General features: G+C 42.9%; 1 protein-coding gene across 3 annotated transcripts in view; it reads right to left on the bottom strand.

Annotated features, from left to right (window-relative positions):
* Positions 1–1067: 1067 nt before the first annotated feature.
* TNNI3K (TNNI3 interacting kinase) overlaps positions 1068–14475 on the bottom strand; it is a 308994-nt gene continuing 295586 nt past the window's right edge. For all 3 annotated transcript variants that reach the window (XM_044383733.2, XM_057310556.1, XM_057310557.1), the window contains 2 exons: positions 4771–4850; positions 1068–1594 (listed from right to left, as the gene is read on the bottom strand). In XM_044383733.2, the coding sequence (XP_044239668.1) occupies positions 1518–1594; positions 4771–4850 (157 nt within the window). In that variant the 3' untranslated portion in view covers positions 1068–1517. The remainder of the gene's footprint in view (positions 1595–4770; positions 4851–14475) is intronic.

Genomic DNA, 14475 nt, shown 5'->3' on the forward strand with positions numbered 1-14475 from the left:
TGCTGTTCTGGTAGAAACTGCCCTCAAGATACATAATTTCTAATCAGTAGGAGGAGAGAGGGGAGGATGGAGGAGCTCACCACAGACATGAAAGGAACAATCAGCACTTTTCCCATTTAGTTCCATTTGTATATGAGGCCACACTACTCAGGAGAAAAAAGCAGATTTGCCCAAATACAGTCAAAGCCAGGCTCTATATTCCTTTCATCGCTCTTCAAGCCCCAGTTGTCCTCTCAGGGTTTAGAGCAATGGTTCTCAACCTGGGGCAGTTTTGTCCCCCCGGGCACATTTAGAAATGTCTGGAGACTTTTTCTGGGAGCTGTTACTGGCATGTGGGAGTAGAGGCCAGGAAGCAGTTAAACATCCCACTGTGCACAGGACAGCGCCCACAAAGAGAATTCCCTCCAATACCTCAACAGTGCTGAGATCTAGAAACCTTGGTTTGGAGGCTACCGCATCTTCCTTTACTAATTTTTTTTTCTCTTACTGAGATTAAAAGCAGTAATCATCATACTGAATTTACATGGTTTCCTGTTTTTTGTTTTTGTTTTTTTTCCAAGTCTGCCTTTCAATGGCAGAACTATTTTGTTTGGTGGACGTATTCCTGTCTTCCTGGTTGGAATGAGCTCTAAGAGCAGAATTTTCTCTCTCTCCCTCTCTTTTTAAGTAAACTCTATCCCTGACATGGGTCTTGAACTCACAACCCTAAGATCAAGAGTGACAGGCTTTACTGACTGAGCCAGCCAGGCACCCCCAGATTTCTCATTTTTTTGAAGGCCACTGGACCTCATATATTCTTCCAGTGCTCTGTGCCAGACTCTGGTATGAACAGCAGGTTTGCATTTGCAGGCCAGTGTCATACCTATACCCAGAGCATGTATGACACCTTGGTGCTGACGGCAGCAAGTTGTCCAAACAAAGCACAGAGCACTTGGTATGATCTAGAAAGGAGGCTAAATAAGTGCAATATTTTGCAAGCGTCTTGATCTGAAGGTCGTTACCAATATGTCTTAAAGGAGGTATACTCAGAAGACCTCCTGCTGGAATGAAATACACTTCTGAACCCATTTTGTGTGCCAACAAAGAATCTTTAATCACAGAGCTGGACACCAGAGGTAATGTAAAAACATAAGAAAATGAACAATATTCTAAAAAATCAAACCCACAGTTCTCAAACACAAGTCTAGATAGTTCAGCCTAGGAAAACATAACAATTGTTAAGTGCCCACCACAGACTTAGGCCCCATCTCCAAGTAACGATATAAATTTGTTCTTTCAGTTACAAAATTCAAACCAATTCTTTAAATACATTCTGTCTTGGTTCTTTTGCATTTCACTCCTTAGCCACAAATCCAAAGCCCAACTTGTGGTAGGGAATTAAATAGGACCAGAATAAACAAGCCAATTTAAGGAGACCTTAGAGGGTAAAATATTGTAATTGGAAGTAAGCCTGCTACGGTTGGAATTGTTGCTGTCAGTTTGGGGGAAAAGTCTCCTTAGGTATCCGTGGAACGCTGTCAGCCGCTGTCCTCAAAGCTGCCACTATTCGGGCAAGAATGAAAATGCATCGGGCTCATGGGATCAGACACGTAGCCTGCATCGGAATAGAAGTTCAGCTGTTACTTATCGGCCTCACGGTCCCTCTGGCCATTCTTTCTCAACCAGCCTCACCCAGTCCACCAGAGAGCTGTCAGGCAGCTTCTCCTGGGCCCTGGGCACGAGTCTGGGCAGAAGTTGGTGGCAAGCAGTTGTACAACAAAGGCAAAATTGAAAATGCAAACAGAGAGCCGAGACCACAGGAACACAAATGATGGGTGTGTGATTGGGACCCAAGCTGGCCATGTCCGGAGTCCAGAAGGGGTCATTTCAAGAAGGTGGTGTATTGTGATGGCTAGAAGCGTGGCCTTTCATGTCAGGCCAATCTGGCTTTAAACCCTGGCTCCACTACTTACTGGTTCTGTGATTTTTGCCCACTTAACCTTTTTAAGCCTCAGTGTCTTCATCTGTAAATAGGAACATAAGTTCATAAGGTGACACAGGTCAGACCGTCCGTACAGTGTGTGACACTGAGTGTGAAGTGAAATGGCGGCGATAAAACGAAGGTGGAGCTAAGCATAGAGCAAAAGGAAGAGCCACTCTCTACAGCAGGTTGCCTCTGGTTAGGTCTTGCTTTCTTTTTCCTCCCTAAGCGCCTGGTTTCTAAGTGGACATCAAAGCTTAGGTCCAAAGCCCCGTGGCATTTGATGCTCACTGTAGCCACAGCCCCCGCTGTGTCCAGAGAACAGGCAAGTAGGGGCTCGGGGTCAGGCCGCTGTCCTGGAGAACACGGGGCGCGTGCGGGGAAGCGGGGCCTCTCCCACTGCAAGGGACGAAGCCGGTCGTTCACCGCGCCTCTGAAAATGGGCACATTTGTCAACAGCTATCGCGGCTTCTGCTGCCCTGTGAGAGCTGGGTTTTCAGAACCAGCTCCGCCATCCCCATTTTCATCAAGGCATCTAGCAAGATGCACTGGATAGGCTTATTTATTTTCATCGGAAGGGTGTCTGTCAAAGTCCGTCAGGCTGCACACACACGCTCCTGACGGAGACGCCGGGGCTGCGGCTGACCTCCAGCGGGGGGCTGGCCCCGGGCAGAGAGGACCAGGGTGTGCTGGGGGGCACGCTGAGAGGGGGGCAGGCGGGATCAGGACACGCCGCTGAATCCTAACTTTGGGTGGACTCACGCAAAATCTATATCCTAAAGCAAAATACTTCCTCTTGTCCAGCCTGAAACTGCACCTGCATTGCGGGCGCAGATGCCGTTAATAAGCTCGTGATCCTTTCCCTCCTGTCATCAACCCCCTACTGTACCACATGCCCGAGGCTCTCCACGCCCCCTCCCCGCAGGCCTCCGGGGAAACCTCACCGGGAGTGCTCGTCCCTCTAGCGCGGTGGCTGTCCCTAGGGGCTGGGCGGCAGAGTGGGCGGGGAGTGGGTGCTGACAGTTTTCACCGAGGCATCATCGCCAGAGCTCCGCGGAAGAGGGACCCAAGTGAAATCTGACCACAGGCTTTAGGAAAACACTGAACCATGCCTGCACGTTCTGTTTGGTTACTTTAGGGTGAAAGGTCTCAAGTACAGAGAGATTGCTACGTGTGTAATTTTATCTTCATTCTCTAGCCCTGCTCTTTGGGCGCGGAGAGGAAGAGACACGTCCCAAAGTAGCTGTTTTACCACAACTGGCTTATGCGATGAGAACGGAGGGCAATTAAAGGTTCCTTCGGGAACCGCGCCACGTTCCTGGGGGGGGGGGGGGGCGCTAAATCTATCTCCTTTGTCTGTTGGGGCTCTCACTCCGTCCGAACACCCTCCCTAACGTTTTCTTCCACCCTGGTGCACACATGCAGGGGAAAACCCAACTTCTGTATTTCTGCATCCCTTCTGTCTTCATCTTGAGGAAATCTGCTCAAAGTCTTACTCCTTTAAGAAACAGATCGTTAGCCAAACGCTCCGTCTTGAAATGCTTCCTCCACCATGAAAGGAAAGACTTCTGGTCAAAGCACACATTTCAAAGGGTGCCCTATATTTTGTGGTTGTGTGGTCACATCTGTAAAGGTTTGAAAAAAATGATATTATCTCTATAAAAAAATGTGATGATGTGACACTTAGAGCACATTTTCCCGTTACTAGACTGGCCAATTATGTTGTAAAGCTGATGATACAAAGCACTCGGCTGCATTCTAGACACGTCCTGGGAGTCAGAGCACAGTTTCCTTTCTTTAATGCTCCCAAGTAGTTTGTCTGCATCTATCCAGAACAGTTTTTTTTTTCTTATTTTTTAAAGGCTTTCTAATGCCTTAGGTAATAATACTCGGCAAACGAGGTGCATTGGTGAGGATCCCGAAACTGAGGGCTTCCAGGGTCTATTGCCATCTAAATCAGAGAACCGGGAACACATCAGCCAATCTATTCTTCCCCAAACTCAGTTCTTGTAATAAATCTGATCTCTTTAACTGACGTACATTTTTTTTCAGTCCTCCATATTGTCAAGGAAAGTTCCATGAATAAATGAGCCCATTGTGCTAAAATTCCAATTAAATATAGAGCCTCTCAGGCTTAGAGGTTGGAAAAAGGACATTACAGGCCTCGCACATTAATATGGCAGCTGGTGATAGGGGCGATTACCCATCCTCTGGCTTCCAGGGGCCTGCACAGAACTGTGTTAACTCTTTCAAAGAGCTTTATTCTATTCCTTCTACAGTAGTCCTGTGCAACATGGATACCAATGATACCTTCACCTCCTCTCTAGCTTTGTGAGGGGATGGCTGGGTTTATGTTTTACACTTGGGTACTACTTGCGAAAGGGGAAGAGCTCCCCAGCATATGATGTAACTGTGGGAACTCCTCTCTTGTTTTTCTCCTCCCGACATACCTGCGATGTGGGGCTTAGAGGCAGTGAACCCAGGAAGGTGGCAACAAGGTGTTTGGAATATCACAAGACGAAGGTGCCTCTTTTCATGAGGAGAGTTCTATCTTCGTCCACGTGTACACACACTGATATACTTGTACAAGTACACACTCATGCACACACACGTTATTAAACTCAAAGGTAAATGCAGAGTTATATAAGACTTTCAAGATCAACGTTTGTACTTTCATAATATAATATTTTTAAAGCATCTGTCATGTCTTGTTATGATGTAAAACAGAATCTTTTCTCCCTTGTTATCAAATAAATATCACCTTCTTAGGGGCAGGTCCCTCAATCAATCTGAAGAATCTACATACTTACCATATTTGTCAACGGGTGAGAACTGGAGACCTCTCTTCATCTCCTCCAGAGACAGGCCTTGAGGGGAACCCTGTCCAGCACTGGAAAATTCCAAGAGACACACGATTTCAGACTGTGAAAACCATGGTGGTGGTTTGCTAACAACATTTTTATAAAACACAGTTTATTCACTCGGCAGAGATCCCAGAAAACTGACAAAGTGATACAAAGGTGTTTTTAATGCTACAAGTGACTAGTTGGGAAAGAGTTCAGAATTATTTGGAGTAAATCAGATCTGGGTGTGAGTCCTGGCTCTTCCAGGGAGGCTACAAAGGGCCTGCCACCCGTTTTCAGCCTCAGTTTATTTATCTGTAAAATGGGAAAAGTACATAAGTAATTTCCTGTTTGTTTTGCTGATTAAATGTAATAAAGAGGGGTGTTGAATCTAAAACCTGAGTTATTATCATTGTAAGCCTTACTTAAAAGGAACTAATAACCAGAACATTATCATCTTAGTAATAATCAATATCAAGAAACCACATGCCAAGAGATATTGTATTATTATATTGCTGTTATTATAATGATAATTGTAAGAGATGGTGATGATAATGTTTATTGCATGATCCCTACGCAGTAAGCATTTACCTCTCTCATCTCCCTTAATCTTTATCATTACCAGATCATTTCTGTCATTTTACAAGTAAGAAAATGGAGGCTGGAGCAGTTCAGTAACTTGTCACACAGGTTTGGTAATCGGTTCATCTATGGTTCAAACCCAAGGCTTTTAGATTCCAAAGCCTGTGTGCTTATCCGCTATTCAAATGGGAATTTTTTCCTGGTTCCTGGCCCTCATTGGCCCTTCTCTTCATCCAGCTTCTACTCTTTTGCCATACTGGTTAATGGGGTTGCTTCCTTTTTACCTCTCCAGGCTCAAAACCTGAAGTCCTGGAAGCCCTCACCCTAATATCGAATCACATCTGTCAGTGAATTGTGATCTGTGGTCTCTCCTGTGTCCAGGTCAATTTATGCAACTGTAAAATGTGAACTATAACAAAACTTGGCTTATAAGGTTAATCACAAGAACTAAAGAATGAATAAGTTTAAAATACTTTGAAAAGTGCTAGCATTTAGGAAGCACTCAATAAATGTCACCTACTTTTATTATTTGTCAAGGTCCAACTCAAAGGCAACATTTCCTCGGAGTCTTCTTGGAACCCCCCCGCCCCCAGCATTTCATAGCCCTTCTAGTACTTCATACTTCCACCACAGCGCTGATCAGAGTCGGCCTTGGTGTAGCACCATCTGTATTCGCATCTAGTGAACCACACTAAACAGAATATTCCTGGAGGTCAGAGACCTTGTCTGACTTCTTTGGATCTCCCACGGGGCTTAGCTGGTACTTTGTAAATAGTTAAAATAATTAAAGTGTGCAAAATAAAGTTATTACAAAATATTCATTTGAACAAGTTAGATTTTTTAAACTCTAATATAAATTCACACTGCTTAATTTACTTAGCTGCCTTAAAATGACTACATGTTTGGCTTCACTTTCTTAAGGGATAAAGTGAAGTTCTTTCTTAGAGGAAAGCAATGATTAAAAAGAAGAAAAAGTATCAACTTAAAGTGGGACATGGTATTATCTCAATCAACATTAAGCAGCAAACCACACTCAGTTCTGGGCAATAGAATGTCATTCAAGATATTTTTCAAAATAAATTGTACCTACTAATACCCTAAAATTTATCTACTAAAGCCTCTTTGGCACTCTAGCTCCTTTTAAGAAATGTGCTGTCCATAGTAGTCTTGGCAACAACAAGATAATAGGGAATAAATATTTTATCATCAAAAAGGCTATCTGGTTTCCTATGAATAAAAGCCCATCTCCAAGCTGTCTTATTTATTCAGTTGCTGAATACAACTCATGCCAGGGGACTTAACCTTCCTGCCCAAGAGACACCACATGGGCTGGCTCTGGACACTGATCTAGGATGACAGACAGATGGAGGCTGGGCACGCCCAGGTCAAACAAAGCCGAAGAAACCAGACCCTGATCAATGGAACTGGTTGTCCTCAACCCATGTGCTTCCAGCCTTCAGCAGGAGTTTCACAGAAGCCCAGAGTTTAAGGGACACACCAGCAGGACCGGTGTTTGCTGAAGCTGTGGTCAGTGAAAATCGGCATGTCCAGGGATGCCGCTGCCCCACGAATTCAGCGAAAGTAAATGTGAACTAATGGCAGGTAAGAAAAGCACGCAGTTTTGCAGTGTTTCAATATTACTAGTCAACTAGGTAGCCTTCTTTATGCTAAGAGGATGCTATATATCATATATAGGCCTGTCTATGAACGATACAGAATATTATACAGGTAATTTCATGCGGATGTTTAACGGGAATGTAATGACGTCTTCTCCTTTAAAGAGAAGAACAGAATCTTTATGTTAGTTTTGGCACACTACCCCGCTGTATCGATACATCTTATTTAAGCACCAAAAAAGGTTTCAGTCGTTTTAGGCTAAATAGTTCAAATTAGCTTTGTGATGTGTATGTAAAGATAAACACGATCATCAGCCATTGTCTCTTACAAAGGTGCACCAGGGAATAAATAATTTATCCAAAATGAAGAGCAGAACTGAAATTCAAGAAAATATTTCCTGCTTTTCAATCCAAGCTTTACGGGTATAGATTACCTAGTCGATTGTTGGCTAATTCGGCCAGTTCATACTCATATCCAAAATATGCAATCTGTATTTTTGTGTGTGCCTGGTTTGTGGGAACGAGCTAGCCTGTTTATAGTCAGTCACGTGGTCTGTGAACGGGCTTATGCACCCTGAGCAAAGACAAGAACATTCTAAACTAGGAGGCTATGTTGGCTGAAAGGAAGGCAGAGATAACAACGTTCACGACAAGCGCATTAAGCAAAAAGTATTATCCGAAGAGAAGTAAATCAATAGGTACGTAAGATTACAGAAGAGCAAGGAAAAGGGCGGAAAGTGCTAGATGATATATACCCAAATATAGCTTCAATTCTTCAGAGTAGGAGGAAGGCGGAGTCTATAAACTAGTGGGTTAATGTACACACTTGGCAAAACTCCAGAAAGAAATATTAAAACAGAGTTTTTCTGTACACTTAAAAAAAAAAAAAGCACTGATTACTAGAAGCTACCATGGGTTCAGTAAGAAAAAAAAAACCCATGATGTTAGGTTTGCTTTATTTCTTTTTGTTGAGGATAAATGTAAAGGGCAAATCCATAGGCAAGAACATAGATTTGGATTCCTGCAGATACTGGACAGAGTTTCTCCTGATTGCTTGGATGAAAGAAGGGGAGATCTGTGCCAAATGACAAGTGGCTAGATTGAATTGTCACTGGTTGAATAAGTGAAGAACTGGTATGACTCAGGTAGGTGACATTCTCTACACGGTAAAAGCTGAGCCTTAGGCACTGGGAATTGTTCAAAGAAAATAAAGAAAATACCACATTTCCTGAAGTTAGACTTATCCCCAAATAGACAGAGTTGTTCTAGAAGGGGATACTGTCCCATCCCATCCCTGCGAGTTTTCAAGGTATGGCTGGAGTACCCCATGGCTGTGGGGGCTATAGAGGGGTCCAAATGATGTGACATTCCACGTCCCACCATTTCTTATGTTCTATGATTCTTTGGAAGGGATTCGTGAACCATGCAGCCTTTGTGAAACTGGTTTTCATGTGTTGGAAAGGCTGAGTGAGATTACATTTCTCACCGAGGCAGAAGATTTTTATCTTCCTTATCTGAAGCGTCTGCCATTTGGCCAGGACCAAACGCCTGATTTCCACATACATGCCGCAGCATACCTGGCTACCCATTACTGCTGCTACTCGAGGTGGTGTTTGCAGCCTTTTGTCTACATACATTTCATTTTAGATAGTCACCAAACTGTGATATTTGCCTGAAGGAACCATCTCTTTTTGTGGTCTATTTCAAAGGAAGAACCACACTGCCATCTAAGACGAAGCAAAGGAAAAGTGTGGAGAAACCGCTTTCACATAAACCCATCATTAAGGATTTGAATGACAGGTTGTGTAAGGCTGGTACTAAAAAATCCTGAGCTGCTTCACAAAAGTTTTTATAGAAGACAAATTTGTAGCATATTCATGTTGCAATGCCTGAGAGGTGGAGAAAAACTCCAAAACACTCTGTCATCTCTTAATCCAGAAAGGTATATTGTTAAGCAAGGCCTGTGAGGAAGTAAGAAAAATACTGTCTAAAGAGAGTCCAGGGGACTCTGGTGCCTTCTCTCCAGAGTGGTGGGAGCAGGCAGGGCCACAACGAGTTCAAATGGCCCCATTTAGAGCCTCAAAAGCAGCCAGGATCGTGGCTTCCAAACTACAGCCTGCCAAATGCTTTTGGTATTGGAGCAATGAATCATGGTTTTGGCTGTGGGATTTCATGAATTCTCAGAATATCTGCTAGTGCCATAATTGCTTCTGACTGAATTACATTCCAAAGAAGACATCAGGTGGGCATCCAGTCCAAAGGAAACCATTTTTATCACAGTCTTCCGAGTGTGGTTTTCACAGAGCCGGGGACTTTGATTTGGTGAATTACAGCAAATGAATAGAGCCTATATGACTTTGAAAGCAAGAGTGAAATGAAAACAACTAAGTAAGAACAAAGAGACACAGAACATTAAGTTCTACCATAATGATATAATAATGATTTCTTATATTTGTAGAGGGCTTTATAGTTGGCACATACTTTTATACTGATTAGCTTAGGGCATTTTTATAAACCCCCCATGAGGTATCTGGGAAGGCATTAATTTGACCTCCGTCCTCTATCAGGCTCAAAGTTTGAATAACCTGCAGTAACTCCCAGAGCTAGCAAGAGGCAGAGCCAGAACTTGAACAAAAGGTCTTCAGACTTCCAGTCCATGCTCTTTCTTGTAAAGCACACTACATTTAATAGCAGCACATGTCAAACTGCTGGTCTGGTACCATTTGGGGGGCTCCCGAATTAGTCCTGAGTTACAGAGTTTTGGACTCTTTGCATATAAAGACGAACACTACATTCCGCATAGAGAAGTACCTTTCATCATCATAGAGAAACCAGAATCAGCTTTCTCATGTCTTGCTTAGTTACATCTTTTAAAAAATCATTACTTTCCCCTTTGCAACAATGGCTTACTTGTCCCTGTGCCAAAACTTGAGACATACATGCTAAACTTTCTAAATGAGATGCTTATGCCTCCCCACAACTCTCTGATCTTGTGCAGGGCTGTCTAAGCTGCGTGCATGGATTCATCCTCCTAAACACTGCCCTGGCTACACTGAACAGAAAACCATTAGGTTACTAGTGTGATTAAAGACTTCAGGCACAATTTTCTTCCATTCAAGTTGGTCCAATTAGTTTTTATGCCGCTAAAGATGCCCTCAGGCTACGGGTAACCTAGAAGATTTAGTCATTTGGACTTTGCAAAGGCAACACCATCCAAGGCCTCGCAGCTTTGCAAATATGCTTTGTGGTTTGTTAGGACTTCTTTTGCCATCTGTCATAATGATGTTACTTATGAAAGAACATTAGCAAGGGGATCAATGGCATATGCACCTTTATCCCCTTCCTCAAGAGGAATGTATCCGAGTTAAAAGTAATTTGTCTCACTCAAAATGAAACACATACGGGTAACATCTAACCAGAATTTCAGTTCTTTGACACTTATCTAAGGGAATAATAGAAAGAAAAGGTAAAGAAACAGCCTGCTGCGATCCCTAATAAAGGTGTTTACACAAGGAAAATAAATGCTTTGCCATAGAAAAGGCTGCTAGACTCATCTGGCTGTTCCTTTTGGCATTTAGCTGAAAACAAATAGATTTATTTAAAACAGATCTGTCACAAATGCCTTCCTATGCTTTGCAATGTCTATGTAGTCCACCTTTTCTCTGGCCGAAAGAGAAAGACGACATTTCTATTAGAAATGGGATCACCTTTGGCCTAACTTTGAAATAGTCCAGTCAGACTCTTATGAATACGCATTTGTTAATTTATCAGCTAAGTTCAACGTATTTATTTATTCATGATTTCATCCTGGCTGTTTTCACAACATTATTTTGTCTTTGTCAATATTCCCTACTTGATAACGTCCTAAATTAAATCAAATTTATTGCTCCCATTACAGAGAATGGGCAATGGCCAAAGTATTTAATGGGGCCAGAGGTCAGTGCAAAATATCTCTTTCAGGAAAATCAAACCCATCAGTTTTCTTTCAATGGCAAATGTCCCCAGGCTATAAAAGGCCTGAAAGACTTGGCAATGGGTCATGGCTCTGTTTGAGCCATTAGGCAAATATCCAAGGTCTCCGCTCCCCCATTTTTAAGGGAAAAAGCAATTAGGAAAAGAATTATGAATAAGGAAAAATGCAGCAAGAATTGAAACTGTGTGCTAGTTCCTTGATGGCTCATAAATTTTTAATGTGCTCAACAGTAACCTAACAATACCACCGCCTCTCAATTTACCTATACTTTCAGCAGGTATAAATGAGGAACTGTGCAATCCAGTAGGAGTGGGACTTCGCATGCCTTGACTGCTAAAACTGGGGGCCATTGTTTAAATACAGCAAAAATCTCTCTGATCTTTCACCTTCTGTACTTACTATCATCCAAAAAAGGGAAAGTATTTTAAATTTAGAACTAGGAGATCTTGGGATCATGACGGTCATAAAGCTCACCTCTCACTCCATTTTCCCACCTCCCATTTTACCAAGAAGGAAGTCGAAGCCTTGGGAAGTGAAATGACTTATCCAAGTTCATATATCAAGGCTACTATGAAGTCAGGAGATAACCTGGGGTTCTAAACTTCTAGTCTTCTTTGATAATTTTTATTCCTCTTTTTAAGGAGAAAAGAGAAACAAAAATTTGTTGCCTACTTGCTAAGTGTCAGGGACTCTGCTAATGCCTTACAAACCTGACTATCTTCGCTCTGTCTAACAGCCTGTTTTACATGTGTGGAAAAGGAGTCTTAAGTCTTGTCCAGGATCACACAGCTGCAATTCAAACACAGGCCAGCATACAAATCACCTGCTTTTCTTAACTCAGCTCTAGAAAAGATTCCAAATTTCTACCTATAACTTTGTCTCTCTCCTTCTCTCTGTGGTTAAGTATCAAGCACAACGCCAGGTGCTGTGCTAAGTGCTAGGAACACAAGTATGAGTGTGATGGTCATGGACTCTACCCGTTGGGGTAAATAGAAATGTAGACACGTTTAGGTAAACCTCCATGCGTGGGGGGAAATGAAGGACAAGCAAGGGCTCTTGAGGGGAGGGGACTTCTGGGATAGGGATAACTTGGGGCATGTGCAAAGACCTAGGAAATCAAATGGTCAAAGTAAATTTATAAAACCTTAACTTTTCATTTTGAAATAATCTCAAAATGAAGGAAGGTTGCAACAATGGTACAATTTTTTTTTTTTAAATCCTGAACCATTTGAGAATAAGTTGTCAATCTGATAGCTATCATTTCCCGAACACCTTAGTATATTTCTAAAATAAAGACATTCTCCTATATAGCCTAATACAATAATTTGATTTCATCTACTCTCAAACTCCATTCAAGTTTGCCCATTATCTCAGTAATGTTCTTTACAGCAAAAGGATCAGATTCAGAATCATACACTGCATATAGTTCTTCTGTTTCTTGAATTTCCTTCAATTGGAAACAGTTTCTCAGTGTTTACTTGAGTTTCATGACCCTCAACATTTTTGAATGACAAGCCAGTTATTATGCAGAATATCCTTGAATTTGGTTTTATCTGAGGTTTACTAATGATTACATTAAAATTATGTATTTTTGGCGAGAAGTGTCACAGAAATGATGCTATGTTCTCTTCCTTGTATCCCATTGCATTTTCATTTGTCCCATCATTGTGTTCTTACTTTCCATTACTTGATTAAGGTGGCGTCTGACAGGATTCTCTACTACAAAATGACTCTTTTTAGAATTAATAAGTATTTTGTGGGGAGTTACTTTGAGACTATATAAATATTCCATATCTCGACCAAATTTCAATACCTTCATTTATTTATATCCATACGGATTTAAAGTTACTATTTTATTCAATGGATTATAACATTACTGTCATTATTTTGATGCTTAAATTATCTTATATTTGGCAAGCAGGAGCCCCGTTAAGCTGTCCCTTTGATACACACTCATCTTTGAGTATCTCTTTACTTTCTGGCACCAGATGTTCCAGGCTTATTTTGTGCATTCCTTGTCCCAGTCTTGAAATCTGCATTTCTCCGAAGTACCCTGTTTCCTTTTTGTGGAGAATAGTATTTAGAAATCAAGATCTAGGTGCTTGGTGTGTTCTTTGTTTAAGTGTTGCTGCTCCCAGACGCTCTCACTGAGCAGGCAGAGGTGAAGAACACACGTGTGTATACATACATGGGTAAGTACATTTAGACCTCTCCCTCCACGCTCAAATCATACATTCATACCTTTATCTCCAATCCAATCCAACATCACAGAATCCATTTCCATGTTTATAATGCCCTTCTCTTACAGTGAGAAACCTGGTCCCATTAACCTTAATATATTAACTTGTTTGATCATTGCTCCCAAATGTACAAATCTCTGGGTGCTGTCCCACCCCCATCCCTCAACACATATGTGGACACCTTCCTTTACCCCCCTTGGGCTCCAGTGTTGCTTCCATGTGGCTGCTTCTCTTCCCCTCTTGTGTTCTGACACCCCACTCTGGGCTACTTCCCACCTGTCTGCCCAAGCAGGTGCCTCCTCACCTACCTTGGGCTCCAGCACTCAGCACTGAGCTGTGCCCCATGTGATGGGGGGCAGTCACTAGCACAGGGCTGCCTGCTACACTTATACCCTCTTCACCACCCTCATGCTCCAAACTGCCCACACCAGCGACCTTCCTGTAACCGATGCCCTTCTCAATCTGCATGGAACCACTGTGGCCACCACTTCCCTGCATGAACATCCTTCCCACTGTGCATGGGCTCTGACACGTCATGTGGGGTCACTGCTTCACTGACCCCTCTCACGGACATCTTCCTTCCCAGGCTTGGACTCTGACCTCCCAAACCAGGTTTCTCTCCCATGTGGATGCCTTCCTTACCATACCTGGGCTCTAGATCGTGGCTGGGTAGCCCCAAACCCTTGTGGAAAACCTCCCCTCCTCCCACTCTAGCTCTGACACCTCAGGCCAGGCAGCTGCCACCCACCACTCTCACCCTCCACATGGACATCCTCTGTACCCCACTTGGATTCAGACATCTTGTTCCACATCCCATGGAGAAGAAAACCTTGCTCAGCCCTATCTAATGGCTTTTGGACTAAACCATTTAGGAAGAAAGGGGAAGGGAAGAGGAGTAACCAGTATGAACGTTTAAAAATGTTAATCAGATCATGTCACGTTCCTGCTGAAAATCCCTCAGCGAGTGCCCAACACGTGTGGAACAACATTCTCATGCCCTGTTCTGGCTCACGAAGACTTCGTGGTTTGGCCTCTACCCACCAGGGACTTCATCCCGTAACACTCTCGCCTGCCTCCTATCCTGTGTCCACAACAGAGGACTTCTATTTCTCTCTTCTTCCTGTCTTACGCATTCTGCACTTGCTTTTTCACCCTGCTGAATGTTGTTTCCCCGGCCCTTCCTTTTTTCCATCATTCTAACCACCCCACCTAAACTAGCCTTCCAGTCACTCTTTATCCTATCAACCTGTTCTAACTGCCT

The sequence above is a fragment of the Ursus arctos genome, unplaced genomic scaffold, assembly GCF_023065955.2.
Source record: "Ursus arctos isolate Adak ecotype North America unplaced genomic scaffold, UrsArc2.0 scaffold_12, whole genome shotgun sequence".
Classification (NCBI taxonomy): domain Eukaryota; kingdom Metazoa; phylum Chordata; class Mammalia; order Carnivora; family Ursidae; genus Ursus; species Ursus arctos.